This window comes from Dipodomys spectabilis, unplaced genomic scaffold, assembly GCF_019054845.1.
Source record: "Dipodomys spectabilis isolate Male_0828 unplaced genomic scaffold, ASM1905484v1 ptg000085l, whole genome shotgun sequence".
Classification (NCBI taxonomy): Eukaryota; Metazoa; Chordata; class Mammalia; order Rodentia; family Heteromyidae; genus Dipodomys; species Dipodomys spectabilis.
In genome coordinates, this window is record NW_024870762.1 from 6,294,190 (window position 1) to 6,308,024 (window position 13,835).

General features: G+C 51.1%; 1 protein-coding gene across 2 annotated transcripts; it reads right to left on the minus strand.

The window, feature by feature from the left end:
• Positions 1 to 1,762: 1,762 nt before the first annotated feature.
• On the minus strand, positions 1,763 to 5,419 carry LOC122111322 (HLA class I histocompatibility antigen, A alpha chain-like). 2 transcript variants are annotated; one of them, XM_042684106.1, is made up of 8 exons: positions 5,309 to 5,419; positions 4,798 to 5,067; positions 4,310 to 4,585; positions 3,173 to 3,448; positions 2,935 to 3,045; positions 2,489 to 2,521; positions 2,317 to 2,364; positions 1,763 to 2,159 (listed from the first exon to the last, which is right to left on the minus strand). In XM_042684106.1, exons 1-8 carry the CDS (start codon positions 5,370 to 5,372, stop codon positions 2,155 to 2,157), a joined length of 1,083 nt encoding a protein of 360 aa, XP_042540040.1. In that variant the 5' UTR covers positions 5,373 to 5,419; the 3' UTR covers positions 1,763 to 2,154. The 2 variants fall into 2 exon arrangements, with proteins under 2 accessions (XP_042540040.1, XP_042540041.1); XM_042684107.1 differs by lacking the exon at positions 2,935 to 3,045.
• Positions 5,420 to 13,835: the final 8,416 nt, after the last annotated feature.

The following is a 13,835-nucleotide window of genomic DNA, read 5'->3' on the forward strand; positions in this document are numbered from 1 at the left end:
TTGTCTTCAGGTCTCTTCTCAAAGGCTCAACTCAGCAACAGATCTGGGCAGTCCACAGAAGAGGTAAGGACTTTGTTTTTTTGTTTTGTTTTTGGGTCTAGTCGTGGGGCCTGAACTCTGGGCCTGGGCGCTGTCCCTCAGCTCTTCAGCTCAATGCTAGCGCTCTATCACTTGAGCCACAGCGCCACTTCCAGCATTTTTTTTCTGCTTATGTGGTGCTGAGGAATCGAACCCAGGGCCTCAGGCATGCGAGGCAAGCGCTCTACCACTGAGCCACCTTCCCAGCCTGAGATAAGGACTTTGTACAAGGAGATCTTCCAGTTTACCAACACTTTCTCTAGATATCTTCTGGCGAATTTCACAACTCAGAAAAGTTCCCTCCCAGGTCATGATGAACACCTAGTACCACAGTCAGCTCTGTCCCCACGCCCACACCATGTCACCTGACCTGTAGCACTGCCTTCCTCCTGCATGTCATGGTCCTTCCTTGCTCTCTTACACACCCTGCCACCTGTCTCTTCTGCTAGCACACATGTCCACAACCATGACAGTTCTGACCTCCTTTGACTTTCTGAGCGATTACAAATTCAATCTGCAGACCAAGCCAAAGGCCTAAGAACCACATTGTTAAGTAGTCAGAGCACAGGCCCTGCTGTCTGGCAGGAGATTCCTGTGTTAATTTGTTTTTGAGATTGAAGCTGAGCAGAAGGGAGTGTTTTGGTCAGGGTTGAAAGGACCAAGTCAGCCTTAGAGGGAAGGCAGGGCACAGCAGGAAGCACAGCGCCTCTCGTGGCAGCAGAAGGCAGAGCAGGGCAGTAACAGGGTGCAGAGAAACACAATCCCCAAGGAACCCACACACAGTGGAGTCCAACTACCACAGTCCACCAGCTTCCAGAACTGTCTTCAGGTTTTCAATTTTCCACCTGATGACACTCTCCCTAAGTCAGAGCTCTCATGACCCATTCTCCTTGAAATGCCCTGACACACACATGTGGACATGAACTCCACTAACTTGCAGATCCTCTCAGCCAATCAAGATGGGGACTAAAATTCCTTCTTGACTCTGCTCTTCAATCCAGGAATTTGGGTGGGAGCAGAGCTGGGATTAACCAGAGCTGAGGGCAGGTGGAGGGAAGGTGGGCAGAGAAGATGCAGAGGATCAGGAAGGGAGCTCACAGGAGAAACCTGACATCCCTCCTCTCTGCTCTTCCCACAGGTGGCTCCCTTGAGGGCACTGGGGACAGCACAGAACCACACTGGAGGCAGCAGTGCTAGAAGGAAAGCAAGCTGCCTCACATTGCCTTTCTCCTCACCACACACACCCTGTGCAAGGCTGCCTGGTGCTTTGGGAGGATGTGACAGCAACACACCCCCTGCTGCTGTCACAGAGACACCCAGAAGGCCAACAAGACACCAGCTCATGCAGGATGACAAGAAGGGACACAAGTATGGAGAAGAACTGATGGTGTCTTAGTAGAGGACTCAGGCCTGAGCCTAGTCTCAACTGCACAGTCTGTGCTGTGGCCTAGACAAAGAAAAAGCCCCTCTGATCATAGGTGCTCATGGAGAAGGTTCTAGAAAAACAACACAACTGAGGAGCAGGGAAGACAACCCAGGTGAGGACTGAATACATGACAGTCCAGAATGCACTGAGCTCCTATCCACACCTGCCTGTTCTCAGCCTAACCCTGGCCCCGCCCACAACACAGCTCAGCAAACAGGATGATTCTGGAATTTAATCATGTTTGATTTTCTATCTCAATTTTGGGAATCATTCATTGATTTATTCAACCTTTTTCCATGACAACAATTTGAAACACAGACCCACATCCACATTCTCTTTATCAGTGGGGAAGCAGCAGCTGCAGCTCAGAGCAAGGGAAAGTGAAGTCAGGGATGGGGAAGCCCTGGCCCCGCCTCTGCTGGAGCAGCAGCTGGAGGGGAAAGAGACCCAGGTCAGTGTGGGGAGGGTCCTGGTGCTCAGGGCTGGGCTGGCTCCTCAGTTCCTCACAGGAGGCTGACAGCACACAGAAGCCTGCACACGGTCAGAACCCAGGTACAGGAAGAGAAGTCAGGAGCTCATGATGTCCCAGGAGGGAGGAGGAGAGGCAGGAACAAATGCTGTGCCTCTCAGAGCCACACAAAGCAGCTGTGTCACACTGCAGGAGAAAAGAACAAGCACAACAATGCAGATCAGTCACTGTTAGCGACACACTCTGAGCAGGCCACTAACACCCAATGCACAGACCCTGCAACTACAACACAGCCTTCCCTGGGCCTCAGCCCTGCCCCCCATTTAGGGTCTCCAGTTGTCACCTTTTTCAGCTCTGAGGGAAGCATCAGAACCCTGGTCACTGTCGTCTCCTGTGGTGGAAGAGAGGAACTGGTTAGAGAACACAGGCGTCACTGGAGGAATTCCGGGTGCATGAGCTCCCACAGGTCCTGTCTGCACCACAACAAAGGTCACCTCCTCCCCCATGGCACTCACTTGCAGCCTTATCATAGCCTTCTCTCTTGTCACCTGTAGGAGAAACACCATGTGAGAGGCAGGACACAAGCAGTGCCATGAGAGCTTGGATGAACCCCTAGCCTTGACCTCATGGGAAGTTTCTAGAAATGTGACCATAGAACCAAGGAAGCTTCAGGAGAGAGGAGTGCAACAGTTGGGAAGAGAGACCCCAGGACCTCCTGGAGTGTGACCTCAGTGGGCAGCTGAGTCCCTGTGGGCCTGAGTGCTGCAATCAGTTCCCATCACCACCCTCAGGAGGGGGAATTTTGTGTCCTTCGTGTTGCAGGTGATTTACAGAAGAGGAGCTGTCAGGCTGGGGAAGGCCCTGAGTGTGCTGCAACTTCCCATTAGGAGTGCAGCTCACACTTCTGCCTGGGGCCTGAAACCCACAAGTGGCCCAGGAACTCAGACCTCCACCTTCCTACCTCCAGTCCTCTTCCACCACAGCACAAAAACCACCACAGCTACAATAACCAGAAAGATGCCCACACCAATGACAATTCCAGTGTTGGGAATGGTCGGCCAAGTAGGCGGCTCTGGGAAGAGAAGGGAAAGGAGGATGAGGGCTGTGAACCCAGCTCTCAGTCCTTACCTGCTGAGAGCTGCACATGCCCCCTGCTGTCTCTGAGCACAGCTGTGCTCTGTGCCCTCAGCCCTGCTTACCCCATGTCAGGCTGAGGGGCTCAGGCAGCCCCTCATGCTGCACATGGCATGTGTATCTCTGCTCCTCCCCAGAAGGCACCACCACAGCTGCCCACTTCTGGAAGCTTCCATCTCCTGCAGGCCTGGTCTCCACCAGCTCCATTTCCTGGGTCTGTTCCTCTCCATCCCGCAGCCAGGTCAGGGTGATCTCCGCGGGGTAGAAGCCCAGCGCCCAGCACCTCAGGGTCATCTTATGTTCAGAGGTGGGGTGGAGGGTGATGTGTGCCTTTGGGGGATCTGAGAAGAACCCAGAAATTCAGATGCATCTCCTTGCCTCCCACGGGCCACTGCCCAGGTCAGTTGACCATGTTGAGGATACATAATACAGAGAGGGATCAGGGATGGATGATCCAGGCTGAAACTCGGCTTCTGGAATCATCTCTTAAACCTTGCAGAGTCCTAGACTAAGTTGAGATCACCGAAGAAGCCCTGGATCTCTCAAGAGTCACTGGGCTCTGTCCTGAGTGGAGATAAGAGACACTCTCTCCAGGGGCTGGGAAGGTGGCTCAGTGGTAGAACGCTTGCCTTGCATGACTGAGGCCCTGGGTTCGATTCCTTAGCACCACATAAGCAAAAAGAAAAAAGCCGGAAGTGGCGCTGTGGCTCAAGTGGTAGAGCGCTAGCCTTGAGCTGAAGAGCTGAGGGACAGCACCCAGGCCCAGAGTTCAGGCCCCGTGACTGGACCCAAAAAAAAAAAAAAGTGACACTTTCTCCAAAGCAGTGGAAGAGACTTCTAGCCACAATGGGTCCTGGTTGAGGACAAATGCTGAGAGCCTCCTGGTGCTGCCCAGGGCCACTGCCAGAGTAAAAGGGGCCAGCTGCACACTTGTTTCTGGGACAGTCTTCCCCCTCCATGCATGGAGAGAGACAGAGACAGAGACAGACAGAGAGAGAGAGAGAGAGATAGTGTGTGTGTTTCACTGTGGTGAGGTCAAGGTGGATTCCAGAGCCACTGTGTGACACAGCATGTGCAAGGCAGGGGCTCATGGTTCTCTGCGCAGGGGAAGGGGTGTGGTGGGCTGGGTCCCTTTTCCTCTCTGGCTGTGGGAGTGGAGGGGGACTTCCACAGGAGATGGAGGAGTCCCCGGGCCCTGGTACCTGTGCGCTGCAGCGTCTCCTTGCCGTGCTCCAGGTATCTGCGCAGCCACTCCACGCACGTGCGCTCCAGGTAGGCCCTCCAGCGCTCTGCCTCACCGGCCTCCTCCCACTTGCGCCTGGTGATCTGAGCCGCCATGTCGGCCGCGGTCCAGGAGCTCAAGTCCTCGTTCAGGGCGATGTAGTCCTGGCCATCATAGGCGTCCTGACGGTACCCGCGGAGGAGACGGCCATCTGCGCTCACGTCGCAGCCGAACATGATCTGGATGGTGTGAGAAGCTGCCCCGCCCCCACGGTCAGCCCGCGCCCCCGGGGACTTTGGCCTACACGGAGAGGACACCGGCCCCACCCCGCGGCTCTTTCCCGGGGTGCCGGTCCCCCCGCAGCGCCCGCAGCCTGGGCTGAACCTCAGTCCTGAGACCCCGGGGGCTCGGGCTGGTCAGCGGGAGGCGGGGAGGGGTCGTGACCTCCGACCCGGCGGCGTCGCTCACCGTCCGCGCTCTGGTTGTAGTAGCTGAGCAGCGTCTGCAGGTTCACTCGGTCAATCTGTGCGCTGTCCTTGCAGTTCCGCGTCTCCCGCTCCCAGTACTCGGGCGGCTCCCGCTCCACCCACGGCGCCCGCGGCTCCATCCTGGGGTTCGCGGCGTCGCTGTCGAAGCGCACGAACTGCGCGTCGTCCACGTAGCCGACGGTGATGAAGCGGGGCTCCCCGACTCCGGGCCGGGACACGGCGGTGTCGAAATACCGCAGGGAGTGGGGGCCTGCGGGCGGGCGCGGGTGAGAGCCGGGAGCGCGGCGGGAGCGGAGAAGGGGTTCGGCACGCGGGAGACGCAAAGGGGGTGCGAATGACCCCGGCGGCGCCCAGCGAGGGCACCGAGGACGGGTCAGGCGGAGGGGACGGGGACGCGGCTGCCCGGGCCCTGCCCCCCGACGGCGCCTCACCCCACCGCCACCTCTCGCTCTACCCTGCGGACTCGTGTTGCCCACGGGCCCCAGACTCACCCGCCCAGGTCCCGGCCAGCGCCAGCACCCACGACAGCAGCCGCAGGACGGATCCGGGCGCCATGAGCCCAGCCCCAGAATCCGGGGAGACTCTGAGTGCCAGTAGCTCCGCGGGGGACTTTAGAACCCGGAACCCCAGTGACACTGATTGGCTTCTCTAGAACCCGACACCCAGTAGCAGCAAGAGCTGATGCCTTGTCACCAGTGTCCGGGCAGAAGCGGCCGACACAGGTTGGAGAAGAAGTGAAACTGGGGAGACTGGGAATCCCCAGTGCTGAGCTTCCACACCCAGAGCAGCTCTGGCTCTGAGATAATGAGATCTAGGCCTGGACACCTGGGACTTTGTCCTGGTTCCTCCCTCCCCTCCCCCCCCCCCCCCCCCCAACACTCTGTCCCAGCTACTTCTGGCTTTTGCCTGAGGGCCAAATCAGAGATTCTGAGAGAGTTTGCTTCTATGATCTCTGAACATATTCATGTCGATCCCAAAGGTATTTGTAACATGGGTTCTGTCACTATTCACTGTTAGGGCTGGGAATGTGCTTAGTAGTAGAGTGCTTGCCTCCCATGTTTGAAACTGGGGATCCATTCCTCAGCACCACATATACAAGAATGCCAGAAGTGGTGCTGTGGCTCAAGTGGTAGACTGCTAACTACCTGAGCAAAAGAAGCTCAGGGACATTGCCCAGGACCTGAATTCAAGGCCCAGAACTGGCCAAAAAATAATAATAATAACTTCTAGATATGAAACAGTCTTTAAACCTAATGGCTCATGTCCTGTATCCTAGCTACTTGGGAATCAAAGATATGAGGATAGAGGTTCAAAGCCAGCCAGGACAGGAAAGTCTCTGAGACTCTTATCTCCAATTAACTACCAGAAACTCAGAAGTGGTGCTGGGTTCTAAGTGCTGGAGTACTAGCTTTGAGTATAAAAGCTCAGGGAGAGCATCCAGGTCTGCGCTCAATCCCCCTTGACCAAAACAACAAGAGGCCTTCACAGTACTTGACTTTGGGCCGGGATTGTGGATTAGGGGGAGAGAGCTTGCCTAGCATGCATGAAGCCCTGGGTTCAATTCCTCAGTACTACATAAAAAGGAGAAGCCAGAAGTGGCACTATGGATCAAGTAGTAGAATGCTAACCTTGAGCAAAAAGAAGTTCAGGGACAGAATCCAGCCCATCTCAGCCATACTGCACCATCTTCAGGATTATAGAGATTGTGGCCTTGGTGTTGAATAGGGAGTACTGGTTTTGTTTTGTTTTCTGTTTTGTTTGGTTGTGGTGCTTGAACTGTGGGCCTGAGTGCTGTCTCTGAGCTCTTCAGCTCAAGGCAAGCACTCTATGACTTGAGCCATAGTTTCATTTTCGGTTTTCTGGTGGTTAATTGGAGAAAAGAGTCTCAGGGACTTTCCTGCCCAGGCTGGCCTTGAACCATCATGCTCCGACCTTGCCTCCTGAGTACCTAGGATTATAGATGTGAGCCACTGGCCCCCAATCATTTTTTTCTTTGCTAGACCTGAGGCTTGAATTCAGGGCTTGGGCTCTGTCCCTGAGCCTGTTTTTTTATTCAAGGCTAGCACTCTACCACTTCAGCCATAGTGGCATTTCTGGCTTTTTCTGTTTATGTGGTACTGTATTGAACCAAGGCTTCATGCAAGCACTCTACCACTAAGCAACATGCACAGCCCCAAACATTTTTTTTCCAAACTTTTTTAAATATTAAAATACCTACCAATAAACCTAACCAAGAAGAATAAAGACCTTTACCATGAAACTTACACAACACCAAAGAAATTCATAGGACAGACTTCCCATGCTCATGAATGGGCAGAGTTAAAACTGTTGAGCTGCTTGGAATGTGTGGGTTTTTAGGAAGAGAAGGGCAGGAATGGGCGCTGTGACACAAAATTATAGAGCGCTAGCCTTCGGTACAAAAGCTCAGAGACAGCGTCCAGGCCCTCAGTTCAAGTCCAGGACAACCTCCAGCCATCAAAATGGGGGGAAAAAAAAGAATGAAAGAAAGGAAAGAAAAGAAAGGGAAAAAAAAAAAGGAAGAGAAGGGAAAGGAACTGGTTGGAATCAGCCTGTGTGAATCCTCTGTAGCTGTCAGGGTTAAGGAGCCTTTAGTTGGCTGCTCTTTGACCCTGAGGCAAGTAGGGTCTCAGCAATTGAATCAGGTGGGTTGGATAATTTGCATACCAAAGGTGCTTACTGGAGATTGTATTACTTTCTTTTTTTCTTTTTTTTTTTTTGTCCTTGTAGGGCTTGAAATCTGGGCTTGGGAGCTGTCCCTCAGCTCTTCAGCTCAAGGCTAGGGTTCTACCACTTGAGCTACAACACCACTTAGGGTTTACTAGTGTATTTTTTGAGATAAGAGTTTCTCCAACTTTCTTGCCCAGGCTAGCTTTGAACCGTGAACCTCAGATCTCAGCCTCAGGAGTAGCTAGGATTACAGCCATGAGCCACTGGTGCCCGGCTGTTCTTTTAGTTGCTAACCTTGGGAAGAATATTTCTTGCCTAGTTTGCTAGGTTCTGAAGTCAAACTATCAGTGCAGTTAAAGCACTCTAACCCAAACATTTCAAGGTTAGCTTGGTGCAGGCCAGGCCTATGGGAGGGCAGGGGTCTAGTCCCTGCACTTCCTTGTTCCACATTGCTTATATTACACTCCTCCCCCTCCCACCCCCAGCCAGGAATGTGTCAGTATGAAACACAGGCTGGCTTAGAAGTCATTCCTCCTGCCTCCACCTCCCCAGTGCTGGGATTACAGGCATGTGTCATCACACCTGCTGGCCCACATGCTTCAGGATCTGCCCTGAGTCTGGGTGGAAGTTCTGCCAAGGCCAGAGCCAGCTAAGTAATGCTGCCCTGCTTCCATGCTGACATCTCACAGCATGATGTCTACTCCAGGCAGCAAAGGCTGACACATTTCACTAAAACAGGAGGTAAGCAGGAGATCTTTTACTTATCTTGCTCTATCACTCTGTCACTATCTCTTTCTCTTTCTCAGTTTCTCTCCCTTCTCTCTCCTCTCTCCATCTGTCTGGAACCTAGGGCTTCTTACAAACTGAGCTTGCTTGCCTAGCTAGTACTTTATCACTAGAGCCACAAGTTGAGCCCAACCTTTTTACTGGTTACCTGAAGATGAAATCTCTCAGATTTTACTGCCCAGGCTGGCTTTGAACTATGATCCTCACATCTCAGCCTCCTCAGTAGCTAGGATTACAAGTGTGAGCCAGCAATGCCTAGTGCATAGTTTTCTTAGTAAAGTCAGTAAGATATACTTCACAGAAAACAACCATTTTAATCTCTCAGCATTAACTAATTCAGAGCATTATAAAATAACTCATATTATATTTCATTTCAAAGGTATTAATATAATGTAAATTGTACTATTTCATTTACATTACTATATATTTTCTCCTTCCTGAGTCTTGAACTGAGGGCCTTGGCACTGTCCCTGAGCTTCTTTGGCTCCAGGCTAAGTTAGCAGTCTACACTTACACCACAGTCCACTTCAGCATTTTCTAGTACTTTATTGGAGATAAGAGTCTCATAGCCTTTCTTTTCAGGGCTGACTTTGAATCACAAACCTCAGATCTAAACCTACTGAGTGCCTAGGATGACAGCTGTGAGCCACCAGTGCCTGGCTGATTGTCATGATTATAAAGCTAACTACTCAGGAGGCTGAGTGCAGAAGTATCAAGGTTTGAGACCAGCCTGACCAGAAAAGTTGAAGAGACTCTTTCTCAGAAATTACATGAGGAGCTGGGAAGGTGGCTCAGCGCTTGCCTTGCATGCATGAGGCCCTGGGTTCAATTCTTCAGCACCAAATAAGCAAAAAGAAAACATCTGGAAGTGGTGCTGTGACTCAAGTGGTAGAGTGCAGAGCTGAGGGACAGCGCCAGGCCCAGAGTTCAGCCCCCACGACAGGATTCCCTCCCCCCAAAAAAATGTAAAACCTTACACGAATATATAATAGGACTCCACGTGAGTGTCAAGGGGGAGAGCACCAGCCTAGCAAGCTGGACACCTGAGTTCCAGCTCCAGAAACAGCGCCCCTCCCCGGCCCGGCCTAAAGACGGCGGGTGGCGCCCTCTAGCGTCGCGGCTCCCGCACAGCCCTGGTTCCCAGCTTCGCAGCTCTGTTGAGGGGCAGATGCCAGCTTCACTTTCACTATAGCCACTGCCGCCTTCCTCCTCCTCCAGGCCTGCAGGTCGGTTCCCGCTGACTCCAGCCGCCCACGACCCGCCCTCGCCTCCCTACCGAGCAAGCCCGCTCCTGTGGCTGCGATGCGCTGTGCCGTCCCCTCTGCCTCCCGCCCCGCCCGCAGCTGCTGTCCACCACCCCAAGCCAATGCTGCTCCTTGTGGGTTCCAAGCTGCCTGGCTGGAGGCCTTCACTCCAGGCAGCTGGACATGGGGCGGGGACGGACTCCAGCAGGGAAGGAAAATCTCTACCAACACCACAGCACGTTTAGAGGAAGGAAACTTTCAGCTTGGGGCTTGTTAAGGCCTAGCAGGAACCATGCTCCAACAGACCTTAACAGTGCTCCAACAAAGCTCCACTCTGCCTGTGCTCCCGGGCGCAGGGTTCCTGCTTCTGCTTCTGGAGCTGGCGCTGCTGGTGTTGGTGGGGATGGTAGTGGGGATGGCATTTTGGGGTCTGCTAGAACATGTGTGAGGGTCATGTGTCCATAGGGCCCATGTGAGGATGAGCAGGTGTCAGGCATGGATTGTTAAGGAAGCAGATCATCATCATCCACCTGCCTTGCTGGGGTAGTCCTGCTTGCTGCCTCTTAAAGCAGCGCTGAAGCTGTTCTCAGAGTACTGTTTTCTTTTGCAAAAAATTATGTATCCTGTCATTGCTGGGGTTTTTTGTTTCTTTATTGTTGTTGTTGTTTACGCATTCTGGCACTTTTCTTGTTCTATCTGCATGTTAAGCACAGAACATCATTAGGTTTCCTGTCTCAGCTGCTGCACTCAGGTTCTGCTCTTTCTTCCTGTCTCATTGCTTAAGGATGGGGAAGCATTTCCCTAGAGCACAGGGAATCTCCTTCAGATCAGAGCTGAGTGTAAATGACTGCATTAGGTGAGCCAAACTCTAGAGACTGATGGGGTCATAACATACACTTCCAGAGGGGATTTTCTTTTACTTTCATTTTTCTAGGGCTGTGATTTGTACCCAGAACCTAGCACAAGTCCTCTTCCACTGAGCTGCATCCACAGCCCTTGGTTATTCACCGAGGCACTGGTGCCTCATACATGTAATCCTACCTACTCAGGAGGCTGAGATTTGAGGAGTAAAGTTTGAGGCTAACCTGAATAAGAAAGTCTGTGACTATTACCTCCAATTACCTACCAACAAATCCAGAAGTGCAACTGTGACTCTAGTGGTAGAGTGCTAGCCTTGAGAAAGAGAGAGAGAAAGAGAGAGAGAGAGAGAGCGAGAGAGAGAGAGAGAGAGAGAGAGAGAGAGAGAGAGAGAATAAACAATCAGGGAGAGTACCCAGGCCCTGAGGTGAAGACCCAACTCAACCACAAATAGTTATTTGTTTGTTCGTTTGTTTTTAAATTACTCAGCATTGTGGCTCAGACTGGCCTTGAACTTGCTGTGCAGCTCATGCTGGCCTCTGATCATACTTCTCCCACCTGGTATTACAGGCAGGCTCCACCATATTGGCTCCAGAAGAATGTGTTTTGCTGCAATGGATGATGCTAATGTGTTGTGAGTTTGATGATGCTAAAAGTGCAAGTTCCGGGTTGACTCTGGGAATGCTGAGACTTATTACTCACCCAGAGCTGGCAAGCATTTGGAAATTCCTTTCCTGGGTAGCTACCCGAGTTTGTGTGTGACACTGCAAATATGTTTCTAGAACAGAAGTTCCAACCTATCACAGAGGACTTTGCAAAGCCAGAGAAACTTGGGCTGATGGGGTCAGGTGGCCAGGATAGTGAGAACTAGGAAGACAGTAGGAGAGTGCACTGAGCCCAAGAGACCACAGCTGCTCATAGGTTCCCAGGGGAGAATAAACCACAACCTGACCTGCACAGGGCTGCAGCAGAGCAGGGAGCAGCCTGCAGGTGGCAGGCCTGTCCCTGGACACTGGCCCAGCTAGATGTGGACAGAGAGGTCTCCTTGAGGGAAGAGGTTCCCCGTGTTCTGTGCAGTACAGCCCAGGGGTTGGCAGGCAGAGGACACTTAATCAATGTTAGTTGCTGGAAGGAAGGAGCCCTGTTGTCTGCATTGCAAAGTGGAGAAAATGACAACCCCAAGCGCTTCTAGCTCTCCTTCCAGTTGCTCAGATTCTTCTCTTGCCTTTCCTTGCACTTCTCAGCATCCCTGAGAACTCTTGTACATTCTGAACTGCTTGAGATTTATTACATTCTCCGTGTGTGTGTGTGTGTGTGTGTGTGTGTGTGTGTGTGTGTGTGTGTGTGTATGCTGATCCTGAGACTTGAACTCAGGGCCTGTCCCTGAGCCTTTTTACTCTAGGCTAGTCCTCTACCACTTGACTCACAAGATCACTTTCAGCTTTTGGGGGGTTAACTGGGGATGGAAGTCTTCAGGACTTCCCTATGTAGGCTGATGCCAAACTACAATCTTCAAATCTCAGCCTCCTAGGTGACTAGAATTAGTGCTGTGAGCCACCAGCACTTAGCTCAGACATGAATGTTTTAGTTCTATCCATAAATTAGATGTCAAGAAAGGCTATAAATAATGATTTTACTACCCACGGTGCCACTGCACCTGTTGAGAGTATAAATTGGAATCGACCACAATGGCATCCAAACCACTTACTGAGAAAAAGTGAAGAGGGGTCATGAATTTGTTACTTGCTGTGTGAATATTCTGGGAAGCACAATGCAGCCTTATACTTCCAAATTGGGATAAGGCCAACAGACCCAAAGACTTAACACAGATTTTAATGCATGAGATAAACTGAGTGTAATACCAGCCATGTACAAAGCAACAGAGGCCTGTGCCTCCAAAGGGCTGTATTTACCCAAAGGTTTCCAAGTACCAAAGTTGACATCTTCATGCCTACTCAGTACTATGGGGGAGGGGTTGTGTTTGTTTGGTTTTGGGGTGTTTTTTACATCTATTCTGAGTCTTGAACTCAGAGCTCTTTTGCTCAAGGCTAGTGTTGTACAACTTTGAGCCACAGCAGTTCCTTGGGTTTTCTTATGGCCCATTGGAGATGTGTCTCATGGACTTCTCTGCCTGGGTTGGCTTTGAATAGCAATTCTTAGATCTCAGCCTCCTGAGTGTGTAGTATACTGGCCATAATCCACCAGAGCCAGGTTTCAGCACTTATTTATATGTTGCTACATTGCTTAAAAAAAAAAAACAAAACCAACAATGAAAAAGCTGGACTTGGGTCTGGGAAGACTTGGACTTGGCTCAGTGGTAGAGCACTTGCTTTGTATGCATGAGGCCCTGGTTTTGAATCCTCAGCACCACATAAGCAAAAAGAAAAAAAGACGGAAGTTGCGCTGTGGCTGAAGAGGTAGAGCGCTAGCCTTGAGCTGAAGAGCTGAGGGACAGTGCCCAGGCCCAGCAATCAGGCCCCAGGACCACACAAAAAAAGAAAGAAAAAAAAAAAAGGCCGGACTTATATCGCCCTCGTGTGGTCACATTTGGAAACTACAGGTCCAGATAGATTAAACCTATACTCTGGGACATTTATATGTCTACCATTTTTTCTTCTTCATTAAACATCTTCTTTGACTTAAATATATATATATATATATGTATATATATATATATATATATATCAGAGATTGAAAATGTGGCTTAGTGGTAGAATGCTTGTCAACATGCATGAAGCCCTGGCTTTGATTCCTCCAACCACATGGAAAAGGCTGGAAGTGGCAGTATGGTTAAACGGGTGGAATTCTAGTCTTGAACAAAGGAAGCTCAGGGACAGTGCCCAGGCCCTTAGTTCAAGCCCCAGAACTGAACATAAATAAATATATCTCAACTGAGAGCAAGTGGCTCATGCCAGAAGTGCTGTTGTGGCTCAAATTGGTATAGTATTAACTTTGAGTGATAATAGCTTTGAGTGCCCAAGCCCTGAGTTCAAGCCCCAAGGAATGACACAAAAAGAAAATCACTATTAAAGACATGTAGTGTGGATCCTGCTATACTCCTACCTACTCAGGAGGCCGACTTCTCCCATTCATGGCTTGAAACCAGCACTGATAGGAAAGTCTGGGGAATTCTTATTTCCCAAAGCAGGAAGGGAATCTGTGACTCAAACAGCACAGTAACCTTGACCAAGAACAAGCTGAGAGACAGCACACAAGCCATGAGTTCAAGCCCCAAGACTAGCACATACACACAAAGGAAAATCCCTCAAGTGAGAATCTTGTCTTCAGGTCTCTTCTCAAAGGCTCAACTCAGCAACAGATCTGGGCAGTCCACAGAAGAGGTAAGGACTTTGTTTTTTTGTTTTGTTTTTGGGTCTAGTCGTGGGGCCTGAACTCTGGGCCTGGGCGCTGTCCCTCAGCTCTTCAGCTCAATGCTAGCGCT